This window comes from Dermacentor variabilis, chromosome 3 (genome assembly GCF_050947875.1).
Source record: "Dermacentor variabilis isolate Ectoservices chromosome 3, ASM5094787v1, whole genome shotgun sequence".
Classification (NCBI taxonomy): Eukaryota; Metazoa; Arthropoda; class Arachnida; order Ixodida; family Ixodidae; genus Dermacentor; species Dermacentor variabilis.
In genome coordinates, this window is record NC_134570.1 from 57,348,050 (window position 1) to 57,369,571 (window position 21,522).

The 21,522-nt window shown below is 42.9% G+C and overlaps 2 protein-coding genes across 4 annotated transcripts in view; one reads left to right on the plus strand and one right to left on the minus strand.

Moving 5' to 3' along the window:
- Positions 1 to 17,806, plus strand: part of Snr1 (SWI/SNF related, matrix associated, actin dependent regulator of chromatin, subfamily b, member 1) — a 34,771-nt gene extending 16,965 nt beyond the window's left edge. For all 3 annotated transcript variants that reach the window (XM_075685254.1, XM_075685252.1, XM_075685253.1), the window contains 6 exons: positions 7,181 to 7,318; positions 10,334 to 10,461; positions 11,442 to 11,608; positions 13,130 to 13,320; positions 14,527 to 14,658; positions 17,497 to 17,806. In XM_075685254.1, the coding sequence (XP_075541369.1) occupies positions 7,181 to 7,318; positions 10,334 to 10,461; positions 11,442 to 11,608; positions 13,130 to 13,320; positions 14,527 to 14,658; positions 17,497 to 17,536 (796 nt within the window). In that variant the 3' untranslated portion in view covers positions 17,537 to 17,806. The remainder of the gene's footprint in view (positions 1 to 7,180; positions 7,319 to 10,333; positions 10,462 to 11,441; positions 11,609 to 13,129; positions 13,321 to 14,526; positions 14,659 to 17,496) is intronic.
- A 2,179-nt stretch (positions 17,807 to 19,985) lies between these two features.
- ox (ubiquinol-cytochrome C reductase complex subunit oxen) lies at positions 19,986 to 21,321 on the minus strand. Its single transcript, XM_075685257.1, has 2 exons — positions 21,064 to 21,321; positions 19,986 to 20,158 (listed from the first exon to the last, which is right to left on the minus strand). Exons 1-2 carry the CDS (start codon positions 21,208 to 21,210, stop codon positions 20,123 to 20,125), a joined length of 183 nt encoding a protein of 60 aa, XP_075541372.1. The 5' UTR covers positions 21,211 to 21,321; the 3' UTR covers positions 19,986 to 20,122.
- Positions 21,322 to 21,522: the final 201 nt, after the last annotated feature.

Below are 21,522 nucleotides of genomic sequence, written 5' to 3' on the forward strand. Positions count from 1 at the left end.
TCGCCATCAGTCCAGCTTCATCATCCTGTTGTCCTCATACTGTCATCGCCATGCCATTATTGTCATCATCATCATTAGCCTGATTACGCCCACTGCAGGGCAAAGGCCTCTCCCATACTTCTCCAACTACCCCAGTCATGTACTAATTGTGGCCATGTTGTCCCTGCAAACTTCTTAATCTCATCCGCCCACCTAATTTTCTGCCGTGCCCTGCTACGCTTCCCTTTCTTTGGAATCCAGTCTGTAACCCTTAATGACCATCGGTTATCTTTCCGCCTCGTTACATGTCCTGCCCATGCCTATTTCTTTTTCTTTATTTCAACTAAGATGTCATTAACTCGTGTTTGTTCCCTCACCCCATCTGCTCTTTTCTTATCCCTTAACGTTACACCCATAATTCGTCTTTCCATAGCTCGTTTCGTCATCCTAAATTTAAGTAGAACCCTTTTCGTAAGCTTCCAGGTTTCTGCCTCGTTGGTGAGTACTGGTAGGACACAGCTATTATACACTTTTCTCTTGAGGGATAATGGCAACCTGCTGTTCATGATCTGAGAATGCTTGCCAAACACACCCCAGCCCATTCTTATTCTTCTGATTATTTCAGTCTCATGATCCGGATACATGGTCACTACCTGCCCTAAGTAGATGTATTCCCTTACCACTTCCAGTGGTACCTACCTATCGTAAGCTGCTGTTATCTTCCAAGACTGTTAAACATTACTTTAGTTTTCTGCAGATTAATTTTTATACACACCCTTCTGCTTTGCCTCTCCAGGTCAGTGAGCACGCATTGCAATTGGTCCCCTGAGTAACTATAAGCAAGGCAATATCATCAGTGAATCGCAAGTTACTAAGGTACTCTCCATTAACTCTTATCCCAAATTCTTCCCAATCCAGGTCTCTGAATACCTCCTGTAAACATGCTGTGAATAACATTGGAGAGATCGTATCTCCCTGCCCGACGCCATTGTTTATTGGGATTTTGTTGCTTTCTTTATGGCAGACTACGGTGGCTGTGGAGCCGCTATAGATATCTTTCAGTATTTTTACATACGGCTCGTCTACACCCTGATTCCGTAATGCCTCCATGACTGCTGAGGTTTAGACTGAATCAAACGTTTTCTTGTAATCAATGAAAGCTATATATAAAGGTTGGTTATATTCTGCACATTTATCTATCACCTGATTGATAGCGTGAATATGATCTATTGTTGAGTAGCCTTTACGGAATCCTGCCTGGTCCTTTGCTTGACAGAAGTCTAAGGTGTTCCTGATTCTATTTGCGATTACCTTAGTAAATATTTTGTAGGCAACGGACAGTAAGCTGATTGGTCTATAATTTTTCAAGTCTTTGGCATCCCCTTTCTTATGGATTAGGATTATGTTAGCGTTCTTCCAAGATTCCGGTACGCTCAAAGTCATGAGGCATTGCGTATACAGGGCGGCCAGTTTTTCTAGAACAATCTGCCCACCATCCTTCAACAAATCTGTTGTTACCTGATCCTCCCCAGCTGCCTTCCCCCTTTCAGTAGCTCCCAAGGCTTTCTTTACTTCTTCCTGCGTTACTTGTGGGATTTCAAATTCCTCTAGACTATCCTCTCTTCCATTATTGTCGTGGGTGCCACTGGTACTGTATAAATCTCTATAGAACTCCTCAGCCACTTGAAATATCTCATCCATATTAGTAATGATATTATCGGCTTTTGTCTCTTAACACATACATCTGATTCTTGCCTATTCCTAGTTTCTTCTTCACTGCTTTTAGGCTTTCTCCGTTTCTGAAAGCATGTTCAATTCTATCCATATTATAGCTTCCTTATGTCAGCTGTCTTACGCTTGTTGATTAACTTGGAAAGTTCTGCCAGTTCTATTTTAGCTGTAGGGTTAGAGGCTTTCATACGTTAGCGTTTCGTGATCGGATCTTTCGTCTCCTGCGATAGCTGACTGGCATCCTGTCTAACGGAGTTTCCGCTGAGTTTCCGCCGACTTCTCTTGCACACTCCTTAATGATGCCCATAAGATTATTGTTCATATCTTCAACACTAAGGTCCTCTTCCTGAGTTAAAGTCGAATACCTGTTCTGTAGCTTGATCCGGAATTCCTCTATTTTCCCTCTTACCGCTAACTCATTGATCGGCTTCTTATGTACGAGTTTCTTCCGTTCCTTCCTCAAGTCTAGGCTAATTCGAGTTCTTACCATACTATGGTCACTGCAGCACACCTTGCTGAGCACGTCCACATCTTGTATGATGCCAGTGTTAGCACAGAGTATAAGGTCTATTTCATTTCTAGTCTCGCCATTCGGGCTCCTCCACGTCCAGTTTCGGCTATCCCGCTTGTGGAAGAAGGTATTCATTATCTGCATATTATTCTGTTCTGCAAGCTCTACTAATAACTCTCCCCTGCTATTCCTAGAGCCTATGCCATATTCCCCCACTGACTTGTCTCCTGCCTACTTCTTGCCTTCCCTGCTATTGAAGTCGCCCATCAGTATAGTGTATTTTATGTTGACTTTACCCATCGCGGATTGCAAGTTTTCATAGAAGCTTTCGACTTCCTGGTCATCATGACTAGATGTTGGGGCGTAGACCTTTACGACCTTCAATTTGTACTTCTTATTAAGGTTCACAATAAGACCTGCCACCCTCTCATTAATGCTATAGAATTCCTGTATGTTACCAGCTATATTCTTATTAATCAGGAATCCGACTCCTAGTTCTCGTCTCTCCGCTAAGTCCCGGTAGCACAGGACGTGCCCGCTTTTTAGCACTATATATGCTTCTTTTGTCCCCCTAACTTCGCTGAGCCCTATTATATCCCATTTACTGCCCTCTAATTCCTCCAATAGCACTGCTAAACTTTCCTCACTAGATAACGTTCTAGTGTTAAACGTTGCCAGGTTCAGATTCCAGCTTCAGATTCCAATGGCGGCCTGTCCGGATCCAGGGATTCTTAGCACCCTCTGCTGCGTCGCAGGTCTGACTGCTGCCGTGGTCAGTTGCTTCGCAGCTGCTGGGGACTGAGGGCTGGGGTTTGATTGTTGTATTCATATAGGAGGTTGTGGCCAATACTGCACCAGGGTGGCCAGTCCTGCTCTGGTGAGGGAGTGCGTTACCGGTTCTGGTCACTGGAATCAGGCCCCACTCCAGGCCTGTTTATGTAATTTTATCAACACGCGGATTATCTTTTTTTCTGTTTGTTTTTTTATCCAGTGGAAAATTGTGCGAGGCCGGGATTCGAACCACGGTTCTCTTGCATGCGAGGCGGATGCTCTACCTCTACGCCATCGCTGCACCACTTTCATTCTCAAAAATTTGTTGTAATACTGCGTTTGTTGTTCCATCGACATCGTTCCTTCTTCATCATCCCATCGTCCTCCCTGCATCGTCATAAAGTTGCCATCATGCTTATGGGTGGCCTTGGCAAGTAAGGGCCATAGCAAAGTGAGCCAATATTGGAGACACCATATGCTACATGTAGCTGAAGCAATGGAAGTCCCAAATTATCACTACAATTTTTATATTCACGTGACTTGAACAATAATGCTAATCGCATTACCGTCAACAGTCATCATGAGATGGCTTCTGCTGTAATTTTTTTCCTCACTCCCTGCGTAGTATGGATACCATTTTGTCAAATACAAAAAAAAAAAGGACGTGCAGCTTCGTTTATGCACTTTTAAGAGAATTGACAAAGGAACACGAATAAAATACCATGCACCATGGTATTTGCATTCATAGTAGGCATTTGCAAGTTGCATATGCATACATGTTACATCTATCAGCATAGTGTTTGCATATTGTGTGCCCAAGGACTTCAAATTTTGCTTTGCAGTGAGCTCAGTTTCACTGTGGCTGAGCTGTGTTAGTAAAGCGGCCTGTGTCTGTCCTAGAGAAAATAACATGTCTACAGGTGTGAAAAGGCACTAAAGGTGAGGGCAATGCTGCATGACACTCTAGTAGTTCTATATATCATTGTGGTGGTCAGGCCTTAGTACACGGGCAGGTTGCCCTGTGTCTATGCACATCACGCTTTATGCTATGCTACAACATTGTTTTAACCCCTTGGCTAGTGGTTGCATGGTAACCTTTACCTTGCATTGTAATTGAATAGCACTTTTGTTTTCTTTTTCGTTGAGTTCCCAGATGTGCCTGCTGTTATATTCACTGTCGTGTTGCATTCATGCGAGTATGATTTTTACGAACTGAACAGTCTAAAATCCAAGTTACAAAAATGCAAGGGCCTGTTGATGGACGTCACATAAAGATGTCATAGGCTTTAGCTTCCAAAGAGAAATGCTTTGCAATGCAAAATTAGATTGAACAACACTAGTATGTTGCCCACCTCTCACACTGTCTTTGGTTCTTGCACTTCTGGTTTAATAATTTCATTTTTTTTCTGTCTGTGCTAGAATACAGAAGTAACTTCATTTGTTACTAGTTTTATAACACTTATTTTTCTTACCGGCTGCCAAGACAGGAACAAAGCACGAAATCTTTTGTAGCTTTTGTTCACTTGCATTCAAGTATTGGCCTCTTTTCAGGCTTGCCTACTTTCGGTGTCCCTTAGCCATAAAAGTTTCAGCTACTGTATTGCTTGCCTAGTTTACAGCTGCTGTTGCTAACAGTATAGAGTATACCACCACTACCTATACAATTGCAGTAACTATAAAATTATCGTAAAATTTAATTTTGAATAAAGAACCGCATTTTACACCAGCATGTACCCAGCTGTACTCAATACTTAATTGTCCGTGATGTTAAAATGCAAGACCATTGTTGGAATATATCTGTCAAATTTCATCATTGTTGGGTTATGTCTTTGATATAAAAGGGAAAATAGTCATCCACTCTGGTGCTGTAAAAAGCTACAAATGAAGCCGATTCATTTTGGAACACTTCCTTCACCTTGCGTACTTGCATATAACTTAGTGAAGCCATTGTAGCCCAAATAAAATAGACACAATAAACAGAAGACTGGACATTTATGCCGAGTCTTGTGTTTTTATGCACACAGTCTCAGGCAGACAGGTTCATCGCAGCAAAAAAAAAAAGTCTTATTTTCAATTAGACACCTAGAATTGTCACTGATATGATTGATGCCTCTTATTAATTAATTAATTTATTTATTTATTTATATATACACCACAGGTTCCAATAAGAACATTGAGTGATGTGGGAAGAAGTACTACAACAAAATTACATAGAGCACAAACAGGAACAAATGAATGTTGTGAATGACTAAAAATTCTATATAATACTTAACACTTAACTTGACAAGAAGTGAGTGTAAAAATTCTCATGGAGTGTTTAACGGTTAGTGATGGAGACAAGGCTTTCAGCAACATCGTTCCAGGGTGCAATGGCCTGTGTCAATGCTGAGGAATGAAAAGCTTTGGTTCTACCAAATATTTGCTTGAGGCTGAGGGGATTACGAAGATGCCCGGATGTACATAGTGGTTTTACAAGGGGCAATTTGTGTTGTGTTGTGCCGTGAATGTATTCGTGCATTTTTCCTGAATTGCCTTTCTCGTATAGGCCGTTTCGCACATTTCTCTTCTTCTTTGTCCTGTGAAATTTGTCCTACAATGGCTTCACGATGTTTCAATCAACTAGCCCTAGAACAAGTTATATTGAGTTACCGTAGAACTTACTTGCTTATCCACTGCCTACCACATTCGCAAAGAGCTGTGCAATGTGTGGATTACTTTGGTGCCTTTTAGTCACTATTTGGCCACTCTTCAGTCCAGTGGCTTTTTGCAACTTTTGTTAGGTTCATGGGTACTTTTGTAAGTTTTTGTTCTGGAAGCTCTGCAAGACTTAGTGCAGTGTCATTGACGTGCAATCTGTGACAAAAGTGTTATTTCGTCTGTGCTAGTGTGTTTCATCTGATTGTCCTGCTTGGCATGTTTTGTTAAAGGCCAGCTGCAATGAAATTTTGGTGCGCTTGAAAAAGCCTAGTTTCAAATATTAGTGTAGGTTCATTGCAGCCTTCGTACAAAATTTTATGCTTGAAATACAAATGGGTGCATCATGAAAGGTTGAAAAAAATGGACATTTTTTATGCTGAATTAAAAAAAAACCATAACAAAAGAAACACCGCCATATGCATTCACCGGAAATGCTACAGAACCCAGAATGTTAAGAACCAGCATGGCTCCTTGGCATGGCATTTGAGATCAGATGGTGCCCATGGCACACTGAAAATCGATAGACTGCATGCTAGGACTTGCGTCACATCATTTGTGTCACGTCATCTGCCAAGATGTTGTGTAAAGGCTCCTAAAGGTACGCTAAAGAGAACAATTATTTGAGCTGTAGTGGCAAGTTATCCTTTTGCAATGCCAATGAAGGCACTATTATTGTGAGAAAAGGCTTGGTAAACCAAGAAAAATGCAAGAGCAAAACATGGGTGCTGACGCCACCTTCAAGTACCTGCACCAACTTTCCATCACACCATGGATTTGAAGTGTGTCTGCTTGAGCCTAGTTAACCTTTTATTGGTAAAGATGGACTATATTGTCATTCTAAAAGAGCCAAAGACTAAACTTAGTTTTTTACTGAGCCACAATGGCCACAAATATGACATAAATACTTCAGTAAAAATAAACTGTGTAATACAGACACAAGCAGGGAAACATATCCAACAGGATGGACACCTGTACACGTACACATCCTGTACATGTCCTGTTCGAGTTTCTCCGTCCACGTCTGTGTTGCACCGTTTATTTTTCCTGAAGTATGGCACATCAACTATCTAAAACCAAAATTCGGCTACATTAAAAAAATAACTTTCAAGTCCGTGATGTCACACTGACATACTGGTGCTGTGTGTTTCAGTGTGAAATTTAAAAAAAAATTTAACTTTGATCTTCAGTTTATTCTCTCGTAATATATTTCTTCATAACTAACAAAATTTAGTTTTTAAATAATGCTTTATCCATCAAAACTGATTTGGTCTTTCTCTTTAGCGTCCCTTTAATAAGAAAATTAGACGACTACTATTCCTATGGCATAGCCAAAAAATTCCTTCAATAGTATGTACTGCACATTTATAAACCATTCAGCCAAAGTGAAATTTAATTGAAGCTGGCTTTTAAGTGGTAAAAGGAAAGTGCTTTAGTGATCGAAGTGTACCACTGGCATCACGTCTGACATTCTTTCTCTTTTTTTTTTCTCAGGGAAACCAAATCCAAGCGTGGCTCCACATGGATGCCAACTCTGCCAAACAGTTCGCACCATCTAGATGCTGTTCCCTGCTCCACACCTGTCAATCGGAATAGGATAGCACATAAGAAGATACGCACATTTCCACTTTTGTATGTACAGTTTATTTTTTACGTGCATGCATGCAGCTTGTCTTTATTAGTGGCAATCTCAAATGAAGACATCAACAGTTAATTGGAAAAAAGCTATATGCAAATATGGGGACGAACAAGTGTGTTATCTGTATGGGCTGTTTTAAGGCATGAGCTGTGTTTTGAGACATGTTTAGTAACAGTAGTGTTAATAAGTAGTATTTCTTGATCAACAGTGATGGCTCAGTGACGCTGATAGACAGTTATAGTATAGTGTACAAAACTATAGCGTACACTACACGCTATAGTATAGCGTATGCTAAGCAGCGCATGTTTGTTACAGTTTTAGTTGCCCTGCGAGATCTTTGGATCACAAAGGCCATATGTCATCGTTGCGGCTATCTCCCTACTGCAGCGATAGGTGGCGCTGACATCTCGAATGTTTCTTTCACTAGGCTTCGACTCGTTCAAAATGAGAAGCTATCTCGAAAACACCACAAGGTTATCCATAATACTTTGTCGTCGAAGCGGCCTGAGACTAAGCGAAAGTTGTTTACACTGTCATTTGCTACGCACGAAGTGCATTTTACAACAGCAGCACCAAATTCAATTCAAAGCGGGCAGCCGGGACCGCTGCCATGTTTCACGCAAACTACGGAAACCACCCAAAGATGCTAACATTAAATCTGAGAAATAGTGTGTGTACGCTATACGCTATGGGTCGTTTAGCGTTCTGCACATGCGCAGTGACAACCTGCTATTTTATTGCGTACGCAGTGGTATAGCGCACACTAAAGTAAAGCTGTCTAATATTGTATGTTGCTTCAAGAACTATAATACCGTGCAAATGGCTATAAACTCATCTGAGTGCTTGGCCTGTTACTCATGAAATAGTAATTTCCAGTATTATTGCAGCGTCACACATAAGCATATATAAAACTGTTATCAAAAGTTTATGCACCACAGGTGTCTAGAAGAAATTAAGTTTCTTCATTATTAAAGGGCCCCTCACCAGATCTGGCCTTCTTGAGCTGACAAGGGCAGAGCATGCATTGCATGATAATGGTCGTGTCTGCAAAGTATTACATTGCTATGCGCCGCAGAAAGATCTGAAATTTCAAACCGAATGCTGTGTTTCCTTCTCGCGGCCGCCGCACTCCACGCCAGAGGATGACGTGCTCGAGTCCGCAGTGTGACGTCGCTCGTGGTGACCCGTGACTTCGAGAATTATTCAAGACAACATCTGTTATCTCTGTGATCTGTTGCTTAAATCGACGAATTAAAATAATAATAGAAATAATAAAACACACAAAGGAAATGTGTGCATCTTTTTTGTTTTACTTTGCACCAAAGCAAGAGAGACGTACTTCCGCTTCGTCTGCATGTTCCCACAGTCGTGCGGTCACGTGCCCAGGTACCGCAACTATGCCATTTTCTTCCGTGCTCTAGTGTGTGATCATGCTCTGCGATCCGCTTGTTCTGCCTCGGTAGTCGTGTAGCACTGAATTATACAGCTAGTCAGGTTTCCTTGTGCACAGCACACAAAATCGTGCGCTGCACGAACGAGACAACAGCTCATGCGCTACGCTGCAGTCTAAATGCGTAGCGCCGGGGGAAAAAAAAAACAAGGAGAAAAAAAATTAAGGCGACGCCTGTGACGTATGCGTCACGCGATCCTCGAGGTCTGATATGGGAGAACGCAGGGAAGGAATTTCGCTTGCGAAGGCTAGACGGGGTGAGCGGAGAGAGCACCTTGCTTGGCACTGGAGCCCACCTGCTGAAATCATGGGTTTGTGGCACTGAAATATTTCTATCTCTGCTATTAATGAGCCGATTTGAAAATGTTTTGTGGCAGAACGCTCCCTAGAGGACACGTAACAACTTCCAGTGTATAACCAAAATTTGCTGTAGGGCCTGGTGAGGAGCCCTTTGAGACACAGCTGAAAATTCACAGGAACACTGTGGTGTTTGTGTGGTCAAGTTTGCACTGTAATAACCAATATTAGGGGGCTGCATGACTGAACTGCAAAGGCATTCTGCTTCTGGAGCATAGCTCCTAGGCCCCCGTTCCTGTGGCGAGCGTCGGCGTTGTCCTACGGTGTAACCGAGCAAACGAACACAGTGAAAGATGAAAGTGAACGCAGAGCGCAGTGGGGGAAAAGACGCGAGGAGGAAAGCTGAGGGGAAAGTGCAGCGAAACGATGAGGTGGAAAGTGGAGGAAGAACGTATGGCAAAAGGGTGAGAGGAAAAGCGTAGCGTGGCAATGGTGGCTGGGAGGTCTGTCGGTGGCGGCTGCTGTGAATTGCGCTCACGCGTCACCCATGCGCTGACTCTCGCAATCTCGAGATTAGCGAGGCAGTGGCACAGGCCATGCTTCACTCCGTTTGCAACGTGCTGCTCGAGACAGATTGTTCGTGCCCACCAATATATCGCGAAATGAATACACATATAGAGCTGCACTCAAATTTCGCATTCGGGAGTATCATAATATTCTGTGAATTTTTTCCTATGATCCTGTGGTCTGTAAGCTTTTCCTCACATGTGTACTGAGGTTTGCAACTAATGTAAGCAGGATAAGATGTCCCGGGGTCGTATTCTCTTTAATGAGTTCCAGTTGTGTCACTTTGCTTGATTTGAGGTTTGTCACTTTGAGAGCACATTGATTGGCTAAACTGCGAAAGAGGGAGTCCCGAAAAAAATTTTCTGGTCAGCATTGTCTTTGAATTGTCTAGTTCTTAAAGTGCGCCAACAACATAAAAGACAACTACTAGATAATGTCAGGTGTCCATCATTGATGGCGGTGGTTTATCATGTTGCTTTATGCAAAAGGCATAGTACAAGATTTATAAGTTGTGCATTAAGTATATGAGGGCCCCTGATTAGAAAGGAAGTGTTGCTTTGATGAAATGCACATAGGTAGCTTGTTATACATTTGGTCCAGAGTTACGAACACTGCTAAATTATTTGAATTGCTGCCAAAATATTTTTTGATGTATTGTTTAGTTAATTATATTTGTATGGATGGGTGTGTTTAGATATGATGACTTGGACCCAGCAACGCTGCATGAGAATTCAGCTCAGCCTGAAGTGCTTGTCCCCATACGGCTTGACATGGAAATAGAGGGCCACAAGCTCCGTGACACATTCACATGGAACAAGAATGGTGGGTTAATGTCACTCCATGACTTGATTGTTTGCTAGGCGTAATTACGGAACCAGAGTCTGACCTGTCGCCGAGCTTCGCACGCTGCATGCACATGTTGAACAGCATAACATTATCATCTTTAATTTCTGCGAGAACATTACGTTTTAGGAACAGCACTCAGTTCAAGTAAAATGAGTTGCCAACCAATTCACAGTTGTGTTTGAATATACAAATAGTTCACACATTTCAGGGAATTTAGTGCCCACAAGTTACTGTTGATCCTGACATTGGCCACCAGAAATAAAAAATATGCTCTTAAATAAAAGGCAGTTTCCAGTAAGAATAATTTAACTATTTACTATCGAAGAACATAAAAGCTTTTTTGTATACACGTCTAAATGCTTCATTCCTCAAGCCGAAGCTTCACTCATACTGCCAGCTTGTATCAACGTTGCCATCGGAGAATCCTACTCATTCACTGTGCACCTTGCTTTGCTTTTGTCAAATTTCTTCAAGCAGCCTTTGTCTGAAGAAGGTTCTCTTGGGAGCTTGGCCGGGCTCTTGTTGTCGGTGTGATAGCCTAAAGGCTACCATCAAATTCTTGCACTGGAGTGGCCTAGATTTGAGAATTTGAGAGCCTCTGGTGATAACGATTTTTCAGATCACCATGCAGGTCACTTTTGTGTACTTGTAGGAAAACTTCCTGCTGATGTCTTACACGTCAACATGTATTTATTTAGTTTGAAATATAAGCCATAGTTAGTATTCTTAATCGAAAATGTTTTAAAGTGTGGCTCAAGTAAAATATATAGGAAATTTTATGCACTTTTCCAGGAAGGAACAACATGGGAATAAATGCTGCCAAGTATCACACTATGTTGCAGCTCTTTTTCTCAAGCAGATGCTTTTGCCTTACTGCAGAATCGCAGCTCATATTGTAGTTGTCTTGCAAATGTAATATGTTTTGTTCTAACAAAGCTTTGCGGCATCTTTTACAGAGACACAGATTACACCGGAGCAGTTTGCCGAAATCCTGTGCGATGACTTGGACCTTCCTCCGCTCTCTTTTGTGCCAGCCATATCTCAGTCAATTCGCCAACAAATTGACGCCTTTCCGACTGACAACCTGCTTGACGACCAGACTGACCAGCGGGTCATCATCAAGGCAAGTTGCGAGTCTTGGACCTGTCCCCTGAGCGTATATCTTGGAAATCTGGTTGGGGCTTTGTTTGTTAGAATAAAAAGCCTGTTCTTTCATTGGTCACTCAAAGTGGCGTAAGTATTCATTACTAAATTTGTTTATCACTGCATGCAAGCCACTGGTAATCCAAAGAAGAGAAAACTCTAGAGGCACGGTACATGCATCCAAATGGGCATATAGGATGACAAGCCATTTCTCCCACATTTTCGTTGTGAAAACCCTCAGGTCTTTTTTTTGGTTCACTACTAGTATGTGTAAATGCCTCGTATTAGCATATGGGTGCACATTTCAGAATCAGTGGCTCAGTTTCAGTTATTACGTGTTTACCAGGAGACACGATTGGTCACTGTGGACAGTGCATTCATAGGGAAATGTGAATGTTCGGTTGTGAAAGCAACGTTATTGCAGTGCAACTTCTACAGCAGTATGTATTGTAGGTGTATCCATTGTATTTTCCTGGTATCATCATCATGTCATTAAGACAGTAAAGTAAAATGCATAAAGTCACAAAAAGAAGGCACTTCATTTGGTTTGGGCCTGAAACTTTCCCTTCTAAAATAAATTATACTCCGACCAGTCTCCAGGATGTCGATAATGTCTGAGTGGCAAGACTGGGCAGCGGCTTACAAGCAAGCTGTGTGCAAAGGTGCACAAGACAGCAGAAATGGAACACTCATGGTAAAAGATTTAATTGAAGCCAGTGATGCAAAGTTACACTCGGAATAAGAAAGAGAAAGAATCATATCCTGTAGTTATTCTGAACACATCTTTATTGCCTCTCTGTTAAAGCTGTTAACAGACGTGCTGAGCATCCTTCTTGGCATAACAGTGCACATATACTGTATAGACTCTTGTAAGGGCCGCACCTTTTTTTTTACCACAATTTTGGCGAGCTGCAGCTCTTACACGCGACTGAACCTTTTGGTCAAAATGGTGCCGGGGCAGTCTTCCTTGTGCACACCCCAGATCCTTGAATGTACTACAGCATCAGAAGTCAATGCGCAGCTCTCGCCATATAGTAGTGGCGTACGAAAGTATGCAGCACGCGAAAATTTGCCAATGCGTGCATGTGGCAGCGGTGCTCCAAACGCGATAGCTTCTCCATTAGAAATTTTTTTCTTCAAATTTTGGGCTGCCAAGTTGGGGGCGCGGCCCTTACGCAAGTCTGTATGGTATATTGTTGTCACTGTTTTGCACCATTGGTGAAACTTCTGTGCTAGATCTGAAAATTCACCAACCCTCCGAGTCTTATGAGCAAACATTAAATGATAAAATTGTTTGCGCCATCGTTACGTATGTGGTAAGCGAAATGAAGAGGTCAAAGTCGAGGACAGCAAAGTGCCACTTGTCTGAGCCGGTACCGCATTGTTTTACAATGAAGTACTGTGCTTTACAACGCTCCCCACACCGCAGTGCGTCAGTGTAGGGACTGCAGAAAACACTTGAGACCGTGCTCGTACAGCAGGCTGTTGTCCTCCTATGCAGCTCAACATTCACGTGGGCAACATCTCCCTCGTTGACCAGTTTGAATGGGACATGTCCGAGAAAGAGAACAGCCCGGAGCAGTTTGCACTCAAGCTTTGCTCAGAGCTGGGCCTGGGTGGGGAGTTCGTCACCGCCATTGCCTACAGCATCCGTGGACAACTCTCATGGCACCAGCGAACATACGCCTTCAGGTAGGGTGACAAAAGCAATCTTTTTTGATGCAGAACTTTTTATAATAAACAAATCGCCTAATTTGAAGATCCCTCAAATATTTTTATTTGCTAACACTGACAGCATTTCGAGCTGATCATTTTCAAGCACTCTAAAATTATGCAGCGCATTTAAGTTGCTTAAGAAAGTGCTGCAAACATATTCGATTTGTCTTTTAGAATCTTTTTTTACTGAGAGAGAGTACTCCGAAGCACCTACAGTTACAGGTGGGAGCACGTACAGGTGGGAACACGCAGAATTTTTATAATATCAGTCGTGCAACATAGCTGAGCTCAAGCAGCAGCAGTAAGGCAGCTCATTCACACCTTTGACCCTGTGCTGTCGTCCAATGCTGCGTTTTTGTTTGTCTGGCCTTGTTTTGTTTGACCATAAGTTACAATGCCAAGGTGAAGATGGACAATGTCACTGGGATTGCTATCCATTCTGTCCAACCAGGATTCTTTATCCCTGCTCACAACAATGGCATTGCTGTACTTAAATCTCGTTAGAAGTTTCCTCCATGCATGGTTCTGAATTATTGCTTGCAGATGTTGTCTGGCGTTGCTCTGGTGTGCCAGGCAGCGGCCGATGAAGTTGGATATGTTGCACCAGCGATAAGTGTGCAAAAAAATCTGCCCCACGTACTGTTTGGCGAGCTGAGCAGGGTGGGAAAGGGTGCGGCGATTGGCTATTACCACAGCGCATGCATGATGCCGAGCAAGCGCTTTTTTATTTGGTGAAGGCACATACCGAGCACATATTCTTGCATGCACATGAACTGTATTCCGGCATGGAAAGCTAGTGCATGGTGCATTATGGTCAAGCGGCTATGGCATGAGATAAGCCACATTCTCTTTCCTCACTGACGGTGCCAAAGCGTGCCAAATGCTATTGGCCACTATAACAGCGCCATGACGCTAGACTAGAGCATCCATTTTTCAACCTGTTACACATGCAAATTACACCAGACTATATCAGTGCCTCAAATGTTGACGCATATTTAACTGGGGTGGAGTTGCTGCTGGATCTTTCAGCTTGGAATTGTACGAAAGGAGCTACCGGCTGAATATACCAATATAAAGTTGTCAGAACATAGATGCCACAAAGAAACTAGGTTTCCACGTGTTCATTGCAAAATGAAGAAAGCTTTTCAAATGTACGCCTCTATTTCTTTTTCTTTGGTCCAGCGAGGCACCACTGCCGACTGTTGAGCTTCCGTTCCGTACTCAGACTGAGGCCGACCAGTGGTGCCCATTCCTGGAGACTCTTACAGATGCAGAGATGGAAAAGAAGATTCGCGACCAGGACAGGAATACTCGGTAAGCATTGCCGACACAGCCTGCACTTTACCACCGTGCAAATGAATTACCTGTTCTTGTTGAGAACATTGTTCCAGTTTCGCTAAGATTGCTACCTTGCATAACTTGTGCCCCGTCCAATTCCTGCATCCTTGTCTGACGACACTGGCATGTTCTTCACCTCCTGCCTTAATCACCATAAATGGCAACTGAGCTACGAAACATGCCAACAAGCTCGAGCAAGTGAATGATTGAGTGAGCTCAAATGCAATCACTTATATTCTACCGTTCAAAGTTGTAACTTCCGCGCTAATGTCCACATTTTTGATAAGGCACTAGGAAACAAGAAAAGCTTGCATGTCACTAAATGTTTCCTCTTTGTAGCCATCGTTAGGCTCAATTGAACCAACTATGAGGTATTGAGTGATCAAATTTCTAGGCTTGTGCAAACATTCAATCGAATATTATGCTATTTGATATTTGCTTAGGCGTAAATTTTAGTATTCAAAGTTTTCGAAACAAATGAATATACATATTTTTAACATACAAGCTGCACCCCAAATTACAACATCGCGGGGAAAGAAAATGTCTGCGTGTAACTCCATATGATGTCCAAATCTTTGTAAAAACAGTCTCCTTTCGCAGATGCACGAATTATTTATGTCGTATCTTCCGCCAGTGGCTTTGTTCTGCACCACCGCAGTGATGCTAATGGAGCAGACCTTTGCCCTAAAGGAGGTTTTATGGCTGCGCAGGCTGCACTGCCGTGACACCACACCTCCAGGGGAAATCAGCGCTGCTGTGAAATCACACAAGTCGAAATTCGCATAAAATTGGCACCCCAATTTAACTCTTCAATGCAAAAAAAAAGTGGTGCATGCAACAATATACTAGTAAATTTTAAAAGATGTGTAAATGACAGCTTCACTTTTAGTGAGCAAAAATTGCATTGCATAGCTCATAGCCCAGCCAAGGCAAAGACGAATTCATTTACATTTGCCTACTGATTTCTACATCTGCTGGATTATTATTTGCAGTGGCCATACGGCTTTCCTGAGCCCCATACAGCTGCTCTGAATAGATTTGTGTCTATGCGGCACTTAACTATACTTTAGTGGCCAACACCAGACTAAACAGCATTGGTTAGGCCTAAGAGCCAAGGCGGACAGCAAACCGTCGCCGTCACAGAAAGTTTGCTCATCAGTGATGAGGCTCGAGATCATTGGCGCTTGCCTACCGTGTTAATCTGTGCGCTTGCAGTATGGAACGGGTTAAAGGGGCCCTGAACCACATTTTATTGAAGTGGGGAAAGGCATTTGAAGTGAAGATAGGCTACTTGAAAAATCCTTTGCTGTAAAAAGTACTTCGATGCATTCAACAGAATTATTGGTACTCAAACACAGCCTCCTCTGTGCTCCTGTTCCTTCTTCAGTGCCTTGCACTGCAAAGGCTACGGCGCAGCGGGGCGTGCCTACAACACCCTGACTTCTACCTTTGGTGCCTATGATGCGGCTGTCCTGAGTGAGCCGCAGTGCGTTTAGCCAGTGGACTCATGGCTGCACCCCATGGCAGCCGTGGTATCTACACCATGTAGCCGACCGTAGCTTGATGTTGGCTATTGGCCAATAGCAGCCGTCTAAGGGAATGACGAAGTGAAGCATCCGGTGATCAAATAAAGCATCCAGAAGAGAGTGAGGACAAGGCCTTCTGTTAAAAAGAGAGCGTTTGAGAGAAAGATGAGTTGACGATCGGCTTGCGAGCTCCGCGTACCGCATATGACAGCAAAACTTGGCTGAGATGTTCACAGCAGCATATGCTATCCACGGACTATGTTATTTCACCAAGCCTGAGGGGTTGCTCACAGCCCTTTTAAGCTCTGGGCCACCAAGTGGTTCGACCATGAAGACTTACTTACCTTCATCTTCCTCTTTCATCACAGCTCCTTCATCACAGCAATAGCAGTGTGCATGGAGGGGCTTTAGTTAAAGCCTCCACCAATCCATCGAAACTCCCAGATTGCCTGTGGTTACACGAATACCAGGCGCTCTTCGCACTGCGACAGAATGTTCGCAACGCACGCTGCTTCAATAGCTCTCTCTTGGGATGGACTGCTAGGCAGCTGGCGGAGAGGTGTGAGCGGCTTCACACACGCTGGCTACAAGACAACTGGAAGTAGACAGCACGACGCTCCATTATGACGCAGAGCCAGTGAAGGCGGTGCTTAGCCCCGATCACTCGGCGAACGAGTTGAGGAGGAAATGTATGGCTATGGAGAAGGGTAACTTGTAATCGTCCGTAGCTCTCTTAATATAAAACACTTCAAACAAATTGTGATGTGAAGGATTTACTGTAGCTGTACACTACGCGTCTACAAAATTTGTCCGAACCGTTTCAGGGACCCTTTAACCAATATGAAATTTTAAACAGACTGAAGCACAACAGTAAGCAAGAGCCTGTAGACAAATTTTCTGTGCTACTGGTGTCGTTAGAAATGTTGAACTTGCAATTTTGCACTAAAATTTACGAGTAACGGAACCTTTAAAATAAGCAAACCTCAGAGATGAATCCGTTTCCTTTTTTGTAAGCACCAACTTTATTAGATTTCTCAACATCTGGTTCTTATGTCAAAGTCTTATGCAAATCCTGTAACTATTCAAAACATTCGCTTCGAACCAGAAAATTGGTGCTTCCATAAGCTTACAAATTTCATTTGCCATGCTTTCATGCAGCAATGACCTGCCTGTAGATATGGCGCTACTGCACATAACTGGAAAGAGTATTTCAAATGAGGAGGCATGCAATGCACAGCAGGTATAACAGCTATATCACGTCCCCCCCTTCTGCTTTTTCTCATTTCAGGCGCATGAGAAGACTTGCCAACACTGCACCAACTTGGTAATATGGACCAGTGCATCAAGGAGGCCATCATCATCACACACTGAATCTAATAACCCATTGCATACCATCAGTCCAGGCATCTTTCTCAAGATGGTGATTTCTGTATATATATTAGAAAAAAAAAAGAGCATGCAGTATAAATTTAATGAGTGAAAAAACATTGCCTCTGAACCTATGTTGCCTGTTTATGTAGTAATGAATTGTCATACTTTCGGTGCTCAGTTCCAAGATCAATTGTGAAGTGAACGAAATAAAAATACTGCCATTATGACATTCGTAGTGTTCAAGGCAAGTTATGGCATGTGGCGATATCCTGGAATGGCAACTTTCACATGTCCAGTGTGACGCCTCACTGTAGATGGCGTCTTTGCAAAGTTTCTGTTAAACGTCCTGCAAATGCCCCAAGCAGCAGGGTGTGCCATATTGTAACTGAATTGTATACTGGTAAACGAAAAATTCTCCAAGAACTCAGCAAAAATGTTACAATTACTACAGAAACTACAGGAAGATTTTCTGTTCCGAAGATTTTGTAGATCAATTTTAAATGCAGTGGCACTTTTGTTGCTTTCAACGAGGCTTGTCAGTGACCACCATGCTAGCAACACTCTTCAAAGCTATTAATTTTGGCCAACATTTTAATAGTTCGGTGGAGGTAGGCTACCTACACTAGCACCACCGAAAAAGTACTTCCCATAGCTAGTTGGTTGCATTAGACCTTGTGGATATGTAAATAATTGAAGTAGGTGCGACAGCAATGTGTACTCTGCATCATGCAACTGCCTTAAGTAGCCAAAAGGAAACCTTGCACAAAAGAATTACTTAGACCTCATTATAATAAAGTGGCACCCAACACAGAAATACCTTTGTTACATTGTATATTCACAGCAAGCTGATGCTGGTGATAAACATTTTAGATTCGTTTCCCTTATATGCAATAACTTGCAATACACTCTAGCCCGGATATATTGTACCTCCCATATAACAAATAATTTCCTTTCAGATTTGATATAGTATCTGGGTTCGACTGTATTGAGATTAAACTGTGTTCACATCAACTTCTCTTACGATAATGTGTACTCAAAACACGCAGATGCAACAATTTATGGTAAACATGGTATACCACGCACTAAGGGACATTGTATATTTCTAGCAAGGGCAGTATGTAATCAAGTAGCACAGGTAGAACATTGCCGGGATTTCTAGTGTGTTGCATTGTCAGCCCTCTGGTCTTCTGTTCACCATTGGCTTCGCTCAATTACAAGAGGTATAAGTGGCACAGTCACCTGTGCCCGTAGCTAGCCATTTAGCCCCAAGGCATTGATCACCAAGAGTCTGTTGATTACTCTGCAGAATGTGCAGTACATCAAGCAAAACAGAAAAAAATTTGAGCTAGGTGCTCAAACCAATATCCATACACCAGCTTCTATATATAACAATACTTTCTGGCAGCCGTAGCAAGTGTCATGGCCCTGAATATGCTTCACTGTTCTAACACAAAATTCAATTAGCTGTAAAGCCACTAAAGGTACATGAACTACAGAGAATGATGTGCAAGCTGGCCAGGGATGAAACTTTAACTATACCCTACTCCTAGTCACTCCGCCTGCGAGTCGTAAAGCGAAAGAGCGAAACTGTTAAAGTTGTTTCACAGCAGTTATTATGCAGTGGCATCCTCGGTACCAATCGGCAACGCAACCTGCCTTGGAGTCCCAAATTTTTGCTTTGAAATTTAATTATCAGTGATTATGCAACACAAGTTACCTTGCGTACACCTCGCCTCGCATGGACAGGCAGCACCTTTGAAACATTTTTTTAGCCAGTAATCCGTAATTTTTGTTTATCACGTCATGCTGTGCCAGCTCCGCATCAGAGGTCAGCAGTGCTTAGTACAGCTGTTGTGGTAAAGAGCACCTAGGAGCAGTCTGCTTTGGAGCCCCAAAGCGGCCGTAAAAACAATGCACTGGTGAGAATGTGATGAATCATTGAGAACAGCCAGCATATATACTCCTAGTACTCACATTGGCATAGACTGCAGAGGATGCCTTTCTCTCTCTCTTTAGTGCAAAAATGTCAGGTCACTGCGAGGACCACTTATTTGATTTGCTGATGAAACTTCCTCTACAAAATACATTCGCTCTCTTTTCTAATCTTTCTTCAGTTATATGTATGAACATACAATATTTTGAAAAATTTCTCATTCAGGATTTTAACCGGAATGGACTGATTTCCATGAACTGGAATGAGTCAATTCGACAATCTGTCAAGCAATGACCGACATAAAAGTAACGTTGATGGCAGTTAGCCTGCACACATGGTGAAAACGTCTTGTCTGAAGTTGCTGGTGTTCTCCATGCAAGTGATGAAACCAACCCAGCTTCATTCCCTTCCTTGGCTTAAATATGTCTGCCAGCACAGCATAGATGTGTTGCAAGAATGACAAAATGCAAACATCCAAGCTTAAATGTGAATATCACATCTTTACTTATTAAACAGGCGAGTGTTCAAATCGGCTGGCCTACAATCCGCTTTTCAATGGTGGAGAGGCCATTCCAAGGTCTTCCAAGTACTACGCCGACCGATGCAGCTTCTACTCGTACTGGCCCTTGATATCTTTCCACAGCTTCTGCAAGTAAAAATAATGCAAGAAAAATTGTGTGAGGAGCACAGCAGCCTAACATGTGTTATTTTGTTTTCATGTCACTTTACTACCACTATTTTGTTGTGTCGGTTACCACATCGTCCTGTATAACGGCAGACGCAATTAGCAGACATACCAATGCACGAAGATGACCTGATAACGGAAGATATACAGCGACTTGAGTTGTTTTTTCAATTTTTGAAGCATCCCTTCTCAAATTTTCTGAAACTTCACTCGTAGCAATGCTCATATTTTGGCCCGCGCCGCTCGATAAAAAGAAATGGCGTGTTCAATGTTCCGGTATACCCTGGAAAAAAAAAAAAAACACTTTATGCGCACTTCGACGTCTAAGCGAAATGCAGCGCTGACGCAGCTAATGCCGGGAACCAAATAATGCTGTTCTGCAACTTAGTGATACCGAAACAGCGGTAAGTGCACATTCAGTTGGTAGAATAAAAATGCAAGCCCTCGCACAACCTTACAAATTACAGCAATTATGCATCGAGTACGTTTCGAAGAAAGCTCCGAGAACTATAAAACGATTTATTGGCGCCGAGCTATGCTCCCTACTGAGAAGCAGAACTAGTGCCCTTTCCTATCAAATCTCCATATGAAAAGTTTATAATATCCAGATAGGCTGTGACTTCTGAGGCACCTTTGCGTCATGCAGTGGCATAGGAGAGCTCTGCTGGGCAAGATTCCGACTATTGAAGTATAGTACAGTCCAGCTATGAAACGATCAAGCCGCGTATTTTGACTGGTGCAGTGGGTCGCAACCAATAACGTAGGGCAAACGTAAAACGGTCCGCGCGACTCAAGGCTGACAGGCGGGTTACTTGGAGGCCCCTTTACTACTCTGAGGTAAGTAATGTATGGAGTTTTGGACGTACCCCTTTATTCACCGACTCGAAGATCGTGTTCGCTGTGATGTCCGTGATGCGCTCCACGAAAAATGCGCCCACAATTGCGGCTAACGCAAATGTCGAGGATCTCTTGAAGACACCGTTGTACAGTGTGGTCGCAAAACCACCAGCCATCGTGAAAAAGTTCTGGAATTGGCGCGTGTAGAAGCGGAGAAGTTCAGCCTGTACTACACCGACGACCTCACCGGTGCGACTCGTCCTTGCAGGTGATGACTGCAGCCAGTGCTACGGTTGGCTCGGTTGGCTCCATGTGACTGCTTGCAAATATTTTTGTGCATCTTAAGTTTTGAAGTGAAAATTGTATTTGAATAAAACGTGGATGAGCTTATTTCTTAAGTTTGGAACGTCTAACACCTACGAGCGACATGAAAGGAGCAATTCCGAAGACCACGCTTTTAAGCAATTGTTGACGTCACAGCCGCCATC